Source organism: Aulonocara stuartgranti (assembly GCF_965226115.1).
Source record: "Aulonocara stuartgranti genome assembly, chromosome: 20".
NCBI lineage: Eukaryota > Metazoa > Chordata > Actinopteri > Cichliformes > Cichlidae > Aulonocara > Aulonocara stuartgranti.
In genome coordinates this window covers 36,922,590-36,939,436 of record NC_138956.1, presented here as the reverse complement: position 1 = coordinate 36,939,436, position 16,847 = coordinate 36,922,590, and the positions used below count along the sequence as shown (strand labels likewise).

General features: G+C 47.3%; 1 protein-coding gene across 8 annotated transcripts; it reads right to left on the bottom strand.

Annotated features, from left to right (window-relative positions):
- Positions 1–1,380: 1,380 nt before the first annotated feature.
- LOC309697021 (6-phosphofructo-2-kinase/fructose-2,6-bisphosphatase-like) lies at positions 1,381–16,847 on the bottom strand. 8 transcript variants are annotated; one of them, XM_082518642.1, is made up of 15 exons: positions 10,994–11,468; positions 10,819–10,937; positions 8,615–8,740; positions 7,305–7,401; positions 6,475–6,541; positions 6,212–6,286; positions 6,070–6,126; positions 5,652–5,773; positions 3,840–4,047; positions 3,607–3,753; positions 3,416–3,520; positions 3,038–3,167; positions 2,689–2,751; positions 2,445–2,509; positions 1,381–2,220 (listed from the first exon to the last, which is right to left on the bottom strand). In XM_082518642.1, exons 2-15 carry the CDS (start codon positions 10,898–10,900, stop codon positions 2,161–2,163), a joined length of 1,404 nt encoding a protein of 467 aa, XP_082374768.1. In that variant the 5' UTR covers positions 10,901–10,937; positions 10,994–11,468; the 3' UTR covers positions 1,381–2,160. The 8 variants fall into 8 exon arrangements, with proteins under 8 accessions (XP_082374768.1, XP_082374767.1, XP_082374766.1 ...); XM_082518641.1 differs by having other exon boundaries at positions 10,819–10,974; positions 11,037–11,468; XM_082518640.1 differs by lacking the exons at positions 10,819–10,937; positions 10,994–11,468 and adding an exon at positions 16,257–16,847.

Below are 16,847 nucleotides of genomic sequence, written 5' to 3'. Positions count from 1 at the left end.
TTTGACTGGTTGCTGGTGACACAGCGGCACGGGGGCGGGGTTACTGTACGAGTCTCGTTTAAACACAGAATTACTGTTCAACACTGCAGGTTTGCTACCACTCACAGTAAAACTGACTCACACTGTGAAGATGAGGATCCCCTGAGGTGGTTTGATTTTCTATTGCTACACCGGGTGATTCTGCACAACGCAGAACATAATGCTCCAGCACACAGAGGCCTCCAATCACATCTGAGTAATAGTGTTAGTCGCTATCCAGGTTTACTGGTATCATGAACCTGGTTCACCTAACTACAGCATATCACCATGGTAACCCTGAGCTACCTACTCTGGAAAATGTGCATTTTTCTACAGTTTCTCAGGTGAGCACATCCCTAAACTGCAGGCTTTGAGGTATATTTGATCCTGTATACTATTATTAAGAACACCTGAAGGTGTTAACACGGGTGGTGCGACTCCTTTTGCAAAGGAAGCCTACGCAGGTGTTTGGCTTCACTATCATCATGAAGCTTATTAATTCTGCAGCGTTCATCAGCAGCACAGTTTTTAGCGTCTCATCCGAGCAGCAATCCGATGCTTGGAACCACAAACGCAGTCCCTCGAATGACCACAGGATGTGGCCGTTTTGATTCCAGCATCTAACTGATGCTTTCATTGATCTTTAGTGACTTTTAGTACGACACCAGTCTGTGCTGCCTGTAATGAACCACTCGCCCTCCTAACATCAACCTGCCTGTAGGTGAGTTCATGATACCAGTGATCCTGGATCAGCGAGTCCAGGAGACAAAGAGCAGGACTACAGCGGACGGACACATCATCAGGACCACGAACAGTCAGTGTAACTTCACAGAAAAAAATAAAAAAGATGCACCAGACCTCCCTCCCCCACTAAAGAGTGGGGTGCATAGAGCAGTCATGGATTGTGTGTTTATGAGGCACATTGAGGTATCGGGCAGTTACAGGACCAGCTGTCCCCTCATGTTTTACGCAGGAATTATGGGTCGTGTGCTTTGAAGGCCTCGTTCCTGTTTTATCTTTTACAATGAATAATACTGAAAACTACCAAAAACCACATTCAGCCAAACACTGTCAGCCAGTCCTGCTGAATCCAATCACCGACCCCTCAGGTTATATTCCAGTCGCCTGTGGATATCCGGGTAGGGATGGTTTTCCTCCATCTTTTTTTTTTTTTCTTTTAAATGAACGCGGGCCGTTTACAAAGAGATTAAAACACTAAACTATCATCACAGTTTCTGAACAGGCTGAAGGTAATCAGAGCTGAGGCTCGCAGAAGTCCCGAGGCGCAGACACGGTAAAAACATGGATGCATCTACCTGCATTCTGTCTGAAGGCCACCAGGTGGCGATAGCTGGGTTCCAGTTTTATAGGTGTTTAAACTGCTTTCTGTCTTGACTTTAACTCTTTTTTTTTTTTCCCCCCCCTGATGATCATCAAGTGTTTCCTTGTTGTTTTAGAGCGCGTGTTCTGGGTGTTTTATCAGCATCGAGGCGCCAAGCACACGACTCAGGGAGAGTTTTATTTCTGCCCTGGAAGAAGGCCCGCGGGCGTGATGGTGGAAGTCCGGCTTCAATGCGTGAATGTGGCTTTAAGAAGTCGATTAGATCAGAATAGAAATGTTGGTACATTTACCACCAGAGCAAACATGACGGTTTTACTGCCAGGAATAAAAACTTTTTCAGCAATTCTAAAAATCCTTTCAACCTGTCCTTTAAGGATCTGTAACAACGCTCTACTCGCTGACGGTAACCAGCACCACGTGTTCGGTATGTCAGTGTGGACAGTTAACTTCCTACAATGACGGTTCAGACTGACACTGGTTACAGCACAGGTACAGGTAAGGAAGAGTCGAGGAGGGAACACGGTAACGCAGACCCCCCGGCACATGTTCAGCACTACTTTGTTTTTTTCCCACAGTAGACGAGACCTCTTCTTCACCCGGCCTCGGTCCTGCGTTATAAAGTGCATCGACAACGGAAAGAGGCTACCACAGAGAAATGTCTCATTTTCAGTGTTGTGAAGCTTCAAACTGTCACAACAGCAACAATCACAACAGCGATGATCTCTAAGATTACTTAAATTAAAAAACAATAAAAGGCCACTTCCATCAGTGAATAAAAACGAGCTCCCTGCCCGCCTCCTCTAGATGTGTTCAGGGACCGTCTCCAGGGCCTCGGCCGGGTCTCGGTCCACGTCGACGTTCTGGGAAAGAAAGTCAAACTGAGTCTGATGCACAGAGTCGCAGCGCTTTGAATCAATGCAGGCTGCACACGCACGCACACACACACCTGTGATTTATTAAAACCATTAGTTCACCGAGTGTGGGCGGTTCCTCTGCACCTCGGTCAGTGTCAGGTTTCGTTAACGCTACGACTTGTGTTCAGCCGTTTGTGTTTAAAAGAAGAAAAATCATATTTCATATTTACCACCGGCTTGTCTCTGTGCGTGTTGACGGCCTCGATGTTCAGGAAGACGGATTCCACTTTGCAACCTGAGGGAACAACAGACGGACGCTGTGATTGCACGTCGTGACTTCTTCCACCAGCACGCCGTTCAAAAACAACTTTAATCATCTTACTTTGTGTTTGCTAGTTTACGCTGCAGAGCTTGTTTTAATGATACTAACAGAGGAGGACGTTAAAGTCAGAGGCAGAAGAAGGCGAGACTGACCGTAAGCGACTGGCGTGAGTTTCAGAACCGTGTGCAGAGGACACTTCAGGTACGGCAGCTCGTCTGAACACAGAGAAATGTTTGTTTATCCACAGCATGCCTGCTGCCATCACTCTAACCACAGAGAAATAAACTCGGGGAATCTATCATCGTTTCTTCATTTGTTTCATTATCGAAAAAATCCTGTGAAAGATAAATAAGAAGTGATCCTGTACTCTCAGCGGTGGGTTCATAGGGTGATATTTATGGGAATAATTCAAAACAACATTGGTTTTAATCACCTTTCGATCACAAACATGAGCGTAAAGGCTCAAAGCCTCAGCAAAGCCACTGCAGAAGAACCACTTACTAGCACTCTTGTCCAGGAAGTAGGCCAGCAGACACCTCATGACTGCCTGGTGACAGATGACTAGAACGTTCTCCTGCCTCTCCAGCTCCATGATGACCGGCTCCAGACGCTGAACAAGGTCCTCGTACGACTGAGACACACACAGTTAGACATCAGTCACTTTGCTGTCAACGCGTGAAGCTGAACGAGGCTCCTCTTGTCGTCAAACACTCGGATTTACTATCTGACTCAAAATGGGACCAGATTTATTTTTTAATCGCTTTAATGTTTTATTCAGTAAAACATGCAACAGAGACCTAAACTCATAGTGACTCCTATTACACAGCCAGAGCAGCTGCCCCCTGCTGGCCAGCAGGTGTACGCAGGGTCCACACCCACCTCTCCTTTAGGGTAGCGGTAGCGATACTTGTCTTGGTCCCTCAGCGCGAACTCCTCGGGGAAATGCTCCTGAATCTCCTCGTACGTCATCTCCTCACAAACCCCCTGAAGTGAAACACACAGGAAGTCAGACTCGTCTCCTACGAGCAGAAATCATCTACGTGAAGCGGCCGAGCCGTTTCTTTACGTACGGCGTCGATCTCGTTGAGAGCTTTCCATTGTTCGTACTGGACTCCCAGAGCCTCTGCGGTCTGGATGGTCCTCTTCATGTGGCTCGTCCACACCTTCAGGTCGCTGATGCACTGCCCACGCATGTAGGTGCCCAGAGTGCTGGCAAACTGACGGACAAGAGAAAAATCTCACTGACAACAACATGACCCGAGATCACAGGTGCATTTAAAAAAAAACAAAACAAAAAACGAACCTTCGCCCCGCGAGAGGAAAGCCCAGAGTCGCCTCCGATGCGACCCACGAGGTTCAGTTCGCTCTCACCGTGGCGACACAGGTAGATGGACCTCGGGGTGACGTGGATGTTCATGAGGTAGTAGACGATCCGGCTCTGAATGTGGTCCTGGACCCGGTTCACCAGGTATCTGCTGCCCACGTTGAAGATTTTAATGTAAGACAAGTTCCTGCAGAAAGACGAGGAAAAGAGACCCAAAAGCGTCAGCCCTCTTTAACTTCCTCTGCTGGACACAACGGTGCGTTTACGTAACAAAGACACAGATCGCCCAGTCCGAAGACGCAGGACCAACAACCTGTCACGCAGCGATGTATCAATGTGAAGCTCCTATAAAGATTTCATTCTTTAAAGTTGTTCATTTCTTCTGCCATCATATTTGTACTTAGTTACATTTGTACTTAATGCACACGCATTTTGTTTTTTCTCAGTGTGATGGATGCTCAGGGACGACTTCAGGATCTCACCCAAGATTCAACCACAGACGGTCCCATTAGTGGGCAAACCGCTCAGCCTCCTGAGCCACAGTCATGTGAGGAATCCTGCCGTATTATTGGCTCGTGCAACCGCTGCACCAGCTGAGACGGACGTCCGTAAAGCTCTCGCTCCACAATTTATTACAATTTAAACATATTGTCATATTTAACCCTTTAAGACCTACCATAGCACCAAGTCCGCCAGAGCTTATATTATATTTTTACCTGCTGTGGAGCCATTTTTGGGAGCATTTCAAGTTGCTATACATCAATACAACCATTACAGCCTAAATTTTAATAATATGTATTCATTAAGTGCATAGTAATTACATAAATTGCAAAAAAGTGCAATAAACTACAAAAAAATTGAAAATCGTTTTTGTTTTTTTAACATATATTTCTAGTTAGAGAAATTTAAGAGGCTTATCCCTCAAAACTGTAAATACACAAACTAGTTTCCCTCCAAAGGAAATTTTTTTTAAGTGTCTTCATAGTTTTATTTTTGAGATACACCAATTTTCATATACTGCAGGAAAAACGAAAAAATATATTATAATGCAAATTTACAAAATAACAGCATGTGCATCAAAATAAACTATTTCCAGCAGTGCAATATGAGTCCTCAGCATCCCAGAAACCACACAGAAAGTCATAAAGTCAAAGATAACTTTTAAAAACACAAGTATAGGTTCATGAGGCCACGATGGTAAAAAAAAACAAACAAAAAAACTACATTTCCGCAAAATGACGTCACTTCCGGTTTCGGGCAGGTCATGGCGGACATGCGATAGTTCACGCTGATGGGCGTAGGAAGTGTTACGAACAGCTGATCGGATCGGCAAAGCGTGTTTCTGGAATATTATGTTTTTGTTCCTGCAAGTGCTTTTTATGCAGTTTTTGCAAAGCTTTATGTGGAAGGAACCCGTGACCGAGGACAAGCTGATGGCATCAGATGTAAGTACAACTCCTCTGGTTTCATATGCAAAACAAATGATTGCGCTAGCTCACGTGGTTGCAGAGCTACCGGGATTTAAAAATAGTTACACAAAATGGAGCGTGCCCGCTCCGACCGGCTTTAAAGGGTTAATGGGCTTCAGAGGCATCAACTCAAACCAACATCGACTGTGCAGAGTGATTGATGTGATGATGATGATGGAGTTTAATTCCAAATTCTCTGTGTAAGGTTATTTTATGAGTTTAGCATGAACAGAGAGTGTGGCTGATCTGCCTCCACGCTAACAGTGAACCACGAGGTGTGGATGTGACTCAGAAGCTGATTTTCCACAGCAGAGGCAGTCACCTGTCCTTGGTGTCATCGAGGGGGACGTAGGTCATCGTATAACATTCGATCCTCTTCAGGAAGTCGGCCACAGCCTCCTCTTTGTCACAGCCGGCGTAGTCCGGGCTGCTCAGCTTCACTTGCTGTTTTCAGGCAGAGAGAGTGGGAAAAGTCACGACTAAAGCAGGGCACATGCTGAGAGAGACGTGAGCTGCACGCACAACATGAAGTCTGAAACGAGCCAAACTGAAGAGAAAAGGACGGAGAAGCTGCAGGAAGGGTTTCTCCACGCTTTTGTTGTGGAACAAAAACCAGTCCAGGTCCTGCCAAGACACCCGCGGGCTGGCACAGCGAGCTCGGTTCAGCCCGTTCCAACAAAAACAAACTGAAAGCGCACCGGATCCCGGCTCCGAGCAGCGACTCGCCTCGGCTCACTTACTTTAATATTCTCAGCGATGATGTCGGGGTCGTCACATATCGACTCCACAAAGAAAACCTGAACAGGAAGGGAAACAAAAGCTGTCACAGAGGTTTGACGAACACATTTCTATTTTTAATAAAGAGAAAGAAAGAAAGTTGACCTTGTAGCCGTTTTCTTTGGCAAAGTTCAGGATGACCTCTCTGCGGTCCTGGGTGGTGTTCGTGGCATCAAAAACCTTCAAGAGACAAACTCAATAAGACCACGCTGACCGACTTTAACAGCTGCTCACACAAGGATGTGATGACTTGTGTTCACGGCGTTTTAGGGAGATCTGATTTGTCACTGTAATATTGTGTTTGTGTGTCCACTACAAACAAAAACGTGCTGCTGAGCAGTTTGGAGGAAACTTTGAGTTTGACTCACCACCACCTGACCCTGCTCCCTGCTGATGTACTCGCACACGTCTTGGAGGGCAGCGACGGCACAGGCCCTGCGTGCCGACACAGAAACCGACACGTTAACGATGTATGACACTGTCAGCAGGCGGGACTCACCCCTCATATCTTTACATGCTGGTAGGAAAGTAGGAAACAGCTTCAGCCGTTCATGCTGCATTTCCATGTGTATGTGCACATTTGTTGAGTTTCATGCACCTCAGTTATGCCAAAGAACAGCTGGACAGCTGTGAGTGTTTAAAGTCTGTTACATACTGCTGCGATCTGACCACTGTGAGCGCTACAAAAGCTCATCTTATCTGCAGGACATCAAATGGAAGGTGAGCAGCACTGTGGAGAGTTACAGGTCAGTGCGACCGACTGAAGAAGGGGCTGAGGGGCCGAGATCATGGACGGTGAGCTCTGCAGTGAACTGCTCCAGCTCCCATCTCACTTTGTGTCACAGATTATTTAAGGCCAGTTTATGACTCAACAACAAAAGTCTAAAAACAAAGTGTGAACGATTCTAACAAGCTTGAAAATGAATATCTGATACGGTCACTTTCAGTCTTTACGCCTAAACGACTCACAGCTCAGGTACAAGAACTGGACTGAAAACGGGAGAAAAAGCAGCAAATGTCCAAACAGTAACTTTTAAAGACCTTCAGAGAGTTGGACTCGTATTGCTCACGAGCACTTTAAAAATGACGGCGTAGTCTGGCTCCTCTGAAGCAACATGCTGTGGGTTTCATAAACACAGCCTCACACACTAACGCCTTAATGCCGAGGTGTGGCACACGTGCAGCTGAGGGTTCGTACTTGCGGATCTTCATGGCCTCCTCGTTGTCGGGTCTGAAGAACTGGTAGCTGTTGTAGGAGCAGGTGGCCTGTCTGCGGTACTGCCCCACATTAAACACTGGAACACAGAGAACACAATCCTGCTGACACAGTGACAGGGTCTGGATCTGTAGCAATGAGCTAACAACGCTCAGAGACTAAACTTACAGCTAAACATGCTAATGAGGATGCCATCTGCTGGCTTTTAGCAGTGACCATCACAGGTTAGGAGAACGAGCCATGAAGGATTATAACAACACAAACAAGGAGCAGTAACTGTGGCTGACAGCAGCACACGTTCTAACCCACGATGCTTTCAGACGGCTGAAAAAGACCAAACTGCAGTTCCTCTAACATCCAGCAGAAGCTCCAGCAGTCAGTCCGTCCCCATAAACCCGGGGTGGCAACTCCAGGCCTCGAGGGCCGGTGTCCTGCAGGGTTTAGATGTGTCCTTGATCCAGCACAGCTGATTCAAATGGCTAAATGACCTCCTCAACATGTCCTGAAGTTCTCCAGAGGCCTGGGAATGAACCAATCATGTGATTCAGGTGTGTTGACCCCGGGTGGGATCTAAAACCTGCAGGGCACCGGCCCTCGAGGCCTGGAGTTGCCCACCCTGCATAGACTCCCATGTTAAAACTTCTGCTTCGGTCTCTAAACACAAGCTCTGCTCCATAAAACCGTACAGCTTCACTGTGAACAGAAGAGCAGATGGAAAACTCGTGTGGAGAATAACAGATTTTTGCACTGATGAAGAAGAAAGTATGTGCACAGCTTACAGCTGTTATGACCGAGGATGGAAATCTCCTTACTATCATTTAAATGTCATCAACAGACTCATCAGAGCCATGCTGACTGCAATGAACTTTTTAGATCCTTGAAATCTGACAGTGTTAGGATCCTCTGAAGGATGTGCTGCCAACATGTTGGTGTCAAATACCGCAGAGCACCTTCAGAGTCCTGAGGAGGCCTCAGCGCCCTGGAAGTGTTTTGGCAACACACAGCAGACCAAATAAAGTCCGGACAGCCAGAAACGCCGCGGCCAAACAGTTCCTTTGCTCTCATCCGCATCTCTGTAACCTGCCTGTTTATTCACAAAGCTTTGACCTGAGAAACGTTATTACTCTGCTGCTCAGTCAGAGTCTGTGTGAAGGTTTACAGAAATCACTCCAAGCTGCATCAAACAGCACCTGCGAACACGAGCTGCGTTACAGCTCACACTAACAGATGTGTTTCCATCTGTGTGGCGACGGCCTGGTGTGTCAGTTTAGCCCCGCGCTGGCAGCCGATACCTTTGGTTTTGACGCCGATCCAGTTCAGGTACCTGGTGAGCTTCGTGGAGATGTAGGTTTTCCCTCGTGCCGGGAGGCCCACCATCACGATCATGGTCGGGGAGTTGGTGAACTGGGGCACCGAGGCTGAAACGCACAAACACAAAGACGGTGACTACAGGTGACCAGCGCAGGTGTCCGAGGAGGAAAACACACCGACGTCTCAAAGAAGCCGTGAAAGTTTTACCATCTGAAGTCTGACGAACATTTCAAACACATCAGTCTTATAAATACTGACACAAGCCTGCAAAATACTCCAGCTACTACATTACAATGCTAGCATCTCGACAGATGGCTCCGCCCCTCCCTGAGCCTGTCGGAGGTTTCTTCCTGTTCAAAGGGAGTTTTTCCTTCCCGCTGTTGCCAAAGTGCTTGTTTAAAGGGGACATATGGTTGTTGGGTGCAGCACATTTAAGTAAATGTTTATAAATTCATTTCTGTTTTTTATGTAAAAATGTGTCAAAGACATTAGAACTTCTTCCTTTTTATTTCATTCATTTCTTTGAAGCCTCGGTCCTCCGTACGATCCTGATCTAAAAGTTAATGCCTGGCTGTGAAGGAGAGGCAGCAACAACACAACCATGTTCGGCTCATCTCGTAAACAATGTCTGACTGCACAGCTTTCCTTCGCTGACGTCAGTACAAGTGTGCCACGGAGGGTTCGAGCTGGACTAAACGTTATTTTGGTGATAAGAAGGAACACCGTCTGACCGCGAGTCATTTTTCAGAGTCACAGGCTGTAATCTTTCCTCCCACAGACACACATTCGCCGTACAGAAAGGAGGTGATTTTAAGCTCATGGCCAGCTTCTCTCTTCTTCATCGCTTCAGTTTCATCTGTTTGTTTCCCAACCTTTGTGCACTTTACTGTAGTTTAAGTAGGAAGTGCAGCTGAAGTCAGTGAAGTTTACTGCTGTTCTTTGAAATACGTTTTCTTCTCATTTACTGTGTTTTTCCTTTTCCCACATCAGCACTGATCTCATTTCTTGCTGTCGTTGGCTTTTGTAAAGCACGCTGTGTTTGTGTGTCTGTTGTACATAAATACATCACACCTGATTACCGATTGATGTGGAGTTAAGACCATAAATCACCCTAAAACCACTCAGACCCATCTTGTGACATCTCCACAGCTCCGACCGCAGGCTGCAGACACACCGACTGCACAGACGAAGCAGTCACAGGGAAATGTCACACGTATTCTTGTGCTTTTACTTTGGTAAAGGATCCAAATAAAAACTTTAGCACTCAGAAAGCAGCAGTGAGCACTGGTTGTTCACGTGTGGTGAGGAACGGTGAGTTTCCTCTTCAGGTGTTTGGCTGCTGCTGTCGCCCGTTCAATGCTTACAAAGCTGCAAAATGTTAACACGTCTGAGTGAAAGCTTCAAGGAAGATCTGAGAGGAACCTGACATTCGTTTGTTTCTTCTTCTGACAGCTGCTCCGTGTGGGATCTTACTTTCAACAGCCCTCTGCATGCACTCAGATATATACAGACGTCACATCAGCAGCAGAAATGTGGACTTTACAGCAGAGAATCAGCAGCTCCACGACCGCTCTGAGGTCAGAGTCAGACGCTCCTGCACTGATAAGGTTATAAATGTGTGGTGGGAATTTTTTCCTTCAGTCAGGGGGTGAAGATCGGAAAATTGCCACCCAATCATAAGCTAGAAATGATTCTGGTGTTTTTTCTGCGCTGCCGGTTAAACAGAAACGTGCGGTCCTGACGTTTGATTGGGCGGGCAAAACGCCCGCTCGGGCAGGCTGAGCCTCGCCACACACACTTGTCCACCAACAGCCTAGTTTTCATACTTTGTAACTCTTTCTTCAAAATATTTTGTTATTGTGATTCTTTAGATGTTTAGTTTCACTTTGTACTTTACAAAATTCTTTAAATGCACATTTGTCGTGTTATTGTTGAGTCTGAGTCTGTCTGACCGCACGCAATCACGCAGCGACCCTTTAGGGTGAATGGCCGTCAGGACACACACACACACAGACAGACACACACAGACACACACACCTGGTGAATCCACACAAGCTGTTCAGAAGAAAACGCACAAGTATCAGCATGTCAAAGCAAAACAAGGCATCACAGCGCAAACCGTGTGTGTGTGTGTGTGTGTGTGCGTGCACGCACATGTGCTGCATGTGTGCGCTTGTGTACTTACAGCCTCGCCGTCTGTTCAGCCTGCTCTGCATCCATGGACCCCAGGTCTTCTCCAGAGGATTCTGAGTGAGTGTTTGCGACATGGCTTCAACAGCCAGGTGTGTGTCTGTGTGTGTGAACCTCTCCTCTGTATCTGCGCTGTGTGTGTGTGTGTGTGTGTGTCTGTGTGTGTGAACCTCTCCTCTGTATCTGCGCTCTGTGTGTGTCTGTGTGTGTGTGAACCTCTCCTCTGTATCTGCGCTGTGTGTGTGTGTCTGTGTGTGAACAGGAGGACGGGATAAAGGCGCTCTCCCAGCTGTGTTCAGATTTTGAACTTTCTCACACCACATCAGAGTGGGAGGAGCTTCAGCAGCACACCTGTTTGGTTTGCGGCAGAGGATGCGGTGCCTCTGATTGGTCGGCTGGCCTGTCAGTCAGTAAAAGACACTACGATGAGGTCATCCACCAATCACCATGTGCTGCAGTAACCTTTGTCCCGGCACACAGGAAGTGGTGTAACGTGACAAACGGGTAACAACCATGCTGAGCGGCTCTATTGTGATTCTATCAGCTGACACCCAATGAAAGCAGCCGAGGCCTGTGTGTGTGTCACATGACCTAGGCCTTCATTAATATCAACCATGTGGGTGGTGACTGACTTGTTTGTTGTATTTAAATCCAGTCCTGATATAAACACACACACACACACACACACACACACACACGACTGAATGTAATTAAAAAGAAACAAGAGCAGAAAATCCAAACTGCACAAATTCATTAAATGCATTTTAAATGTAATTATTAGAGGCAGTCATGTTTTTGCATGTGTGGAAAACAGCTTCTACCAAACAAAAACACTTTAAGAAACGAGCAGATCAGACTGTGCCTGGACATCCTGACCTTTCTGCATTAACCATCATTAATCCACCTTCACGTGACCACAGTGCTGCAAGACGTAGCAAAATCAAGACGATTTTGCTTCCAAGGAGCCAAACCTGTTTTGTTCTCTCCCATTTTCAGTCCACTCCTTGTACCTGACCATTTTCAGAGGAATGTTTTAACTGCTGACCAATGAATCATTCAATGAACCCAACTCCAGACACTTTACTACTACTCATGTGTCACAAAACATGCCAAAGACTACACCGTTTGACCTGCATAAAACAGTATTTTTGCACCAATGAACGAATTTCCAAAGAGCTATTGGATAAAATCTTAGCATATCTAAGCAAAGTGTTCAGTGTGTCGTTAAAAAATTAAATAAATAAATGAAGAAACCGGAGAATGGAGGACAAACCCCGGAGGAGAGGCTGAGGTACGGCTGCACAGTTACAGCTTAACTGATAATCGCCATCATTGTGATCAACACTGAGACCACAACTATTTGTCACGATTAACAAAATGTGTGTTACACTGTAAACAAATCTCTGCATTGCTGTGAAAGACTCTGGTGACCTCAGCACGTCTGAGCTGCACTGCAGCGTTGGCTTTAATGCATTAATTATGTTAATGGAGTCTTTGCTGATGGAGTCTTTGCTGATGGAGTCTTTGCTGATGGAGTCTTTGCTGATGGAGTCCCTCAGCTGGCCGAAGAAGTTGTTGTTGTTTGTGCTGCAGACACAACTCTGCAGCACTCTGTGCATGTGATGCCTTCATGTTTAACATCAGCTGCCTTAAAAATGAAGTATTACCAAACACCATGTCTGCAGTGCCACACACAGATACATTTTCCGTGTTGCTGCTCCAGGCATGGAGCAGGGAAAGGCTGTGATTGGCTCATATAGACGAGTGGTCGGCTGCTTATTTAGGGAGCGCCTGGCTTGCCTTTGCTTTGATGGCTCATTTAATTCTGGGACATCAAATACAAGTAATTGTGCAGCTCTCGGCCGACGTGTGCCAAGTTACATTTTTGGTGAGAGCCTGCAGACGTCTGTGAAACACGGTGGAGGCTCTGTCATGGTTCAGGCTGCAGTGGAGCGAGTGGTGTTCGCTAAAACTTCTAAATGCAGCAGCCATTTAAAGCCATCTGCAAAGCACCTGACTGGGAGTAGGAGAATACCTGCAGTAAAAATATACCCGGGCAGGAAAACAGAGTGAAACACTGCCATCAGACTGGGCTCCACACAGTCCACACCTCAACGTTACTACAGCAGTGTGGGATCATCCTGACAGAGAACAAAACAAAGCAGAAACAGTCTGAGAAGAGCTCCTAACGTCCTTCTAGAGGCCTGAAGAGAAATGACTGGAGACACTTAAATGACAGAAATCTGTCTGAGAGAGTTCAGAGAAATAAAGGCGATCATACCAAAATATTCATTTTACATTCACAGAAATCCGTTTTTGCCTGATATGTTTTAATCCCACACATCTTTTTGAACATGCTTCAATAAATCCTTACATCCATTTTCCAGCAGAATACAGAGAAATGAAATTGGCTCACGATTGTTGCACGGTACTGAACGTCACTCCTTTGCAAGTTAAGCAACATTGAAAAAAGTTTTCCCTTCGTTATCTCAGTTTATCTCCTTTCAGCAGACGGCTCTTATTTACAGTCGAGTTAGCTCCTCCTGTCCTGCTCTGTCTCACAGAGTGACGCAGACAGACAGAGGAGGAGGGACGCTATAATACTTATGCAGCTGAAGTCTACATGTTGCTTTACCGGAAGTGCATAAAACGGCGCTCAGCAGACATTACACCAGAAGAGGGCGAGCGAGAGCGATTAAGAGGGAAGTGAGAAGGGAAACTGAGGTCTTCAGTCAGGTCAGGTCTGAGTCTACCTGACATGACTGTCACCCCCCAAAAAACTTCATTATTAGAGACATCAATTTTTTTTGTCAAAGCTAGTGTTCAGAGACAGTAACCAACAGTGGCCACAAGATGGCAGTAAATGACAGGACGGCAGCAAACAGGCGTTACAGGCTCGCCGACAGGACGGCACGCTGTTCTGAGGAGTGAGGAGATAGAGGCTTCCACTCGTCTCCTCAGCGTGATGCTGCCATAAACACATAAAATCAGAACGCAAACAGAAAGCTTATCTAAGGTAAGACCAACACGTGGACCTTTGCACACAGCTCAAGGCGAGCATCTTCAGATTAAACACCCGTCACACTACATCCTGTTACCGTCCTTGTTTGCACGCTGCAGCAGACACACAGCTTTGTACAGAACTGAAACTGGACTCACAACCTTTTCGCTGTGAGCCAGCGGCGCTAACCACTGCACCACTGCACCAGTGGCCAGCTGCAGTCGCTCTGTGTGGAGTTTGCGTGTTGTTGTCTGTGTGGGTTCTCGGCGGGTACTCGAACTTCCCACCGTCACGAAAACATGGATCCGTGGATGGATCACTCACTTTTATTTGAATTTTGGGGACAAATAAATGAGAGTTAAATAAAGGGAAAACATGCCATTTTAGTGGTTTGGGTCTGACTTTAGCTTCTACACAGAAGTTAAAATATTAATGATGTGCAGTACTGACCGAACATATAAACACAGATCAGTCAGTAAACATAAGCAGCTCCTGCAGCTGCTGTTTACTCTGCTGGAGCTCCCAGTGAGCAAACAGGAGCTGGGTCACATGTGAAACGCACATCTGCTCAAGTCATCAACAGCTCAGAGAAGTTGAAGTTGAGCAAGAACATTTCCTACGAAGTCACGCTTCTGTTCCCACGTCACAGCTTTCTTCAACAGTGAGCCGAACACTAAAAACCAAAGAATCTGAGGTCAGAGGTCATCAGTTTTCAGTCACCGAGGTTTAAAAAAAAGACTAATGAAGCAAACGGCTACGTTTCTTCTGCCAACGTAAAGTTTATTTTCAGGCCTGAGTACCTCATTTATATTTTAGTGGCTCTGTAGTTTAGTGGTTTACACCCAACACGGCAAAGATGCTCCGCCTGATTATTTCTAAATGACTGACATGGACACAAACTGAATCCATCCACAAGTCAGATTTCAGTAAAAACCAGTGAAGCATTGTTGTCTTCATGCCTCTTCCTTCCTTCATGAAAGGAAGCTGTGTGAAAGGCATGCAGTGTGTCTGTGTTTTTAGTCAGGACTGAAAACACAGACCAAAAATGCCTTCGGGAATTTTATCAGCTCGGAGTGGACAAAAGTCACATTTATTCGTTTAAAAAAGAAACCCACCCAAGTTACAGCCACGACAGAGCAAAGCAGCCAAGCATTCACTGCTATACTCAGCTCAACATAAACACGTCTTTTAAAAGCGCTGCACATGTCACAGACAGCTCGGAGCGAGATTGAATCATGTCAACACGACAGAAACCATCACAGAGCGCCAGTCACACACGAGCTGCCACAGGCTGACCAAACAGACCTCAGAGTGGAAAGACCTCCCTGCAGCCGAGCCGGGACGTGAACTTTGTCGTCATTAACTGAAGTGAAGCCAACACCATGCAGGAAATTTCAATTTTACTATATTTTTAGACACGAGCAGCATGCTACAGCCTGCTGTTGGTTTTATACATGACCACGGCCTGAAGTTTAAAAGAGCACGGCGTACATCAGTCACCGTTAGTCAGGCCTGACCGCACGACGTACTGCAGAAGATCCTGCTCTCAACTACATATTTGCTTCTTATCACAGGAGTGAAACCCAGCACTGACACGGTGGCGATTAAGGCCCAGACATGCTGACCATGCAGTGAGCTGTAGCCACGCCACCACACTGCAGAACATCCCCCGCTTACACATTGATAAGAGTCCAAAGACAGGACCTGCTGCTGGTCAGGCTGCGTTTTTATAAAAATAAGAGTGGCCGTGCGAGCACACGCTCCCCACCCCGCAGGCTCAAAGTCGTCCACTCCTCCAGCATTAAAAGGTGCCCACTCTCGGATTTCTGCCCGCGGCCTCTCAGACAGCGGATCCGGCCCTGCATTGGCTCTCACTTCACGTGACCATCGAGCCAGACTTCAGGTGTTTTCACCAAAAATGAGTCACGTGTGCGACCTGGGGGAGGTCAGCGGTGCGTTTCTCTGAATGAGGGAAACAAACCTCACCTGTGCTCTCACACCGCACGCGCCGCCGTCGCATGGGGTGCGCGCTTTGCTCCCTGGACTCCATTCCCCACGCGGGCCGTGTCTTATCAAACCAGCAGCACCACCCAGCACATGCCTGACAGCAGCTCAAAGACCGCGCGCTGTGACATATATGCGCGCTCACAGCAGGCCCGATATATCGCAGTCCTTATATAATGTGTGTGTGCGCGCGCACGCTGATTGGCTTTAACAGTATTCCTGATGATGATGATGATGATGATCACGCCCTCTGCCCGCTAATCAATGACATTATCCACAGTTTGCGTCACGGTGACGCGCACACAGTGTGTTGCGGGAATGAATGAAATAAGAGGAAGTGTGTGTGTGTGTGTTTTATTACATAACCAGGGTACTATTCTTACATCCCGGTCATGCGCAGTGCGCGTGCACGCGTGCCCGTCACTCACCGTGCGGCCGTTGGAACCGGAGCGTCCTCCCCGCGGCCCCCGGGGTGTCTCCTCCGGCTGCTGCGATCCGCTCTCCGTTCATCATCCCGCAGATCTGCTCGTGGCTCACCGCGTCGCAATATCTGTTTGTGTGTTATGACTCCGTGCCTGCTGCATGCAGCCACGGTGCGTGTCTCTGCCCGCTCAGGCAGCGTGGAGCCAGCCAGACGGTGCTGGGCGGAGCGGAGAGGCCGGTCCTCGTTGTCACAGACTAACTAGTCCTGCAGGTTTAACGTCTCACGCCTCTGTCATCGTAAACATCAGCACGAGCCCGTGCGTTAATGACGCGCCCATCGTGTGCCACGCCTCCTCCTCCTCCTCTTTGTCCTTCCTGTGGGGATTGTGATGCTGCGCGCGCTCTGCTCTCACCTCGTTGCCGTCATCCTGTCACAGAGTCTTAAAGGGGCCCCCCGACACTGTTACCCGAAAGGTCACGGGACTGTTTCGTGTGGAGGACGCTTGGTCACGTGCTTTTTGGCCGTTAAGGAGCTGGTTTGTTTGTCGGCGGGAATGCACCCAACCCCCACACCCTCCGACCCCCGATGGCCCCTG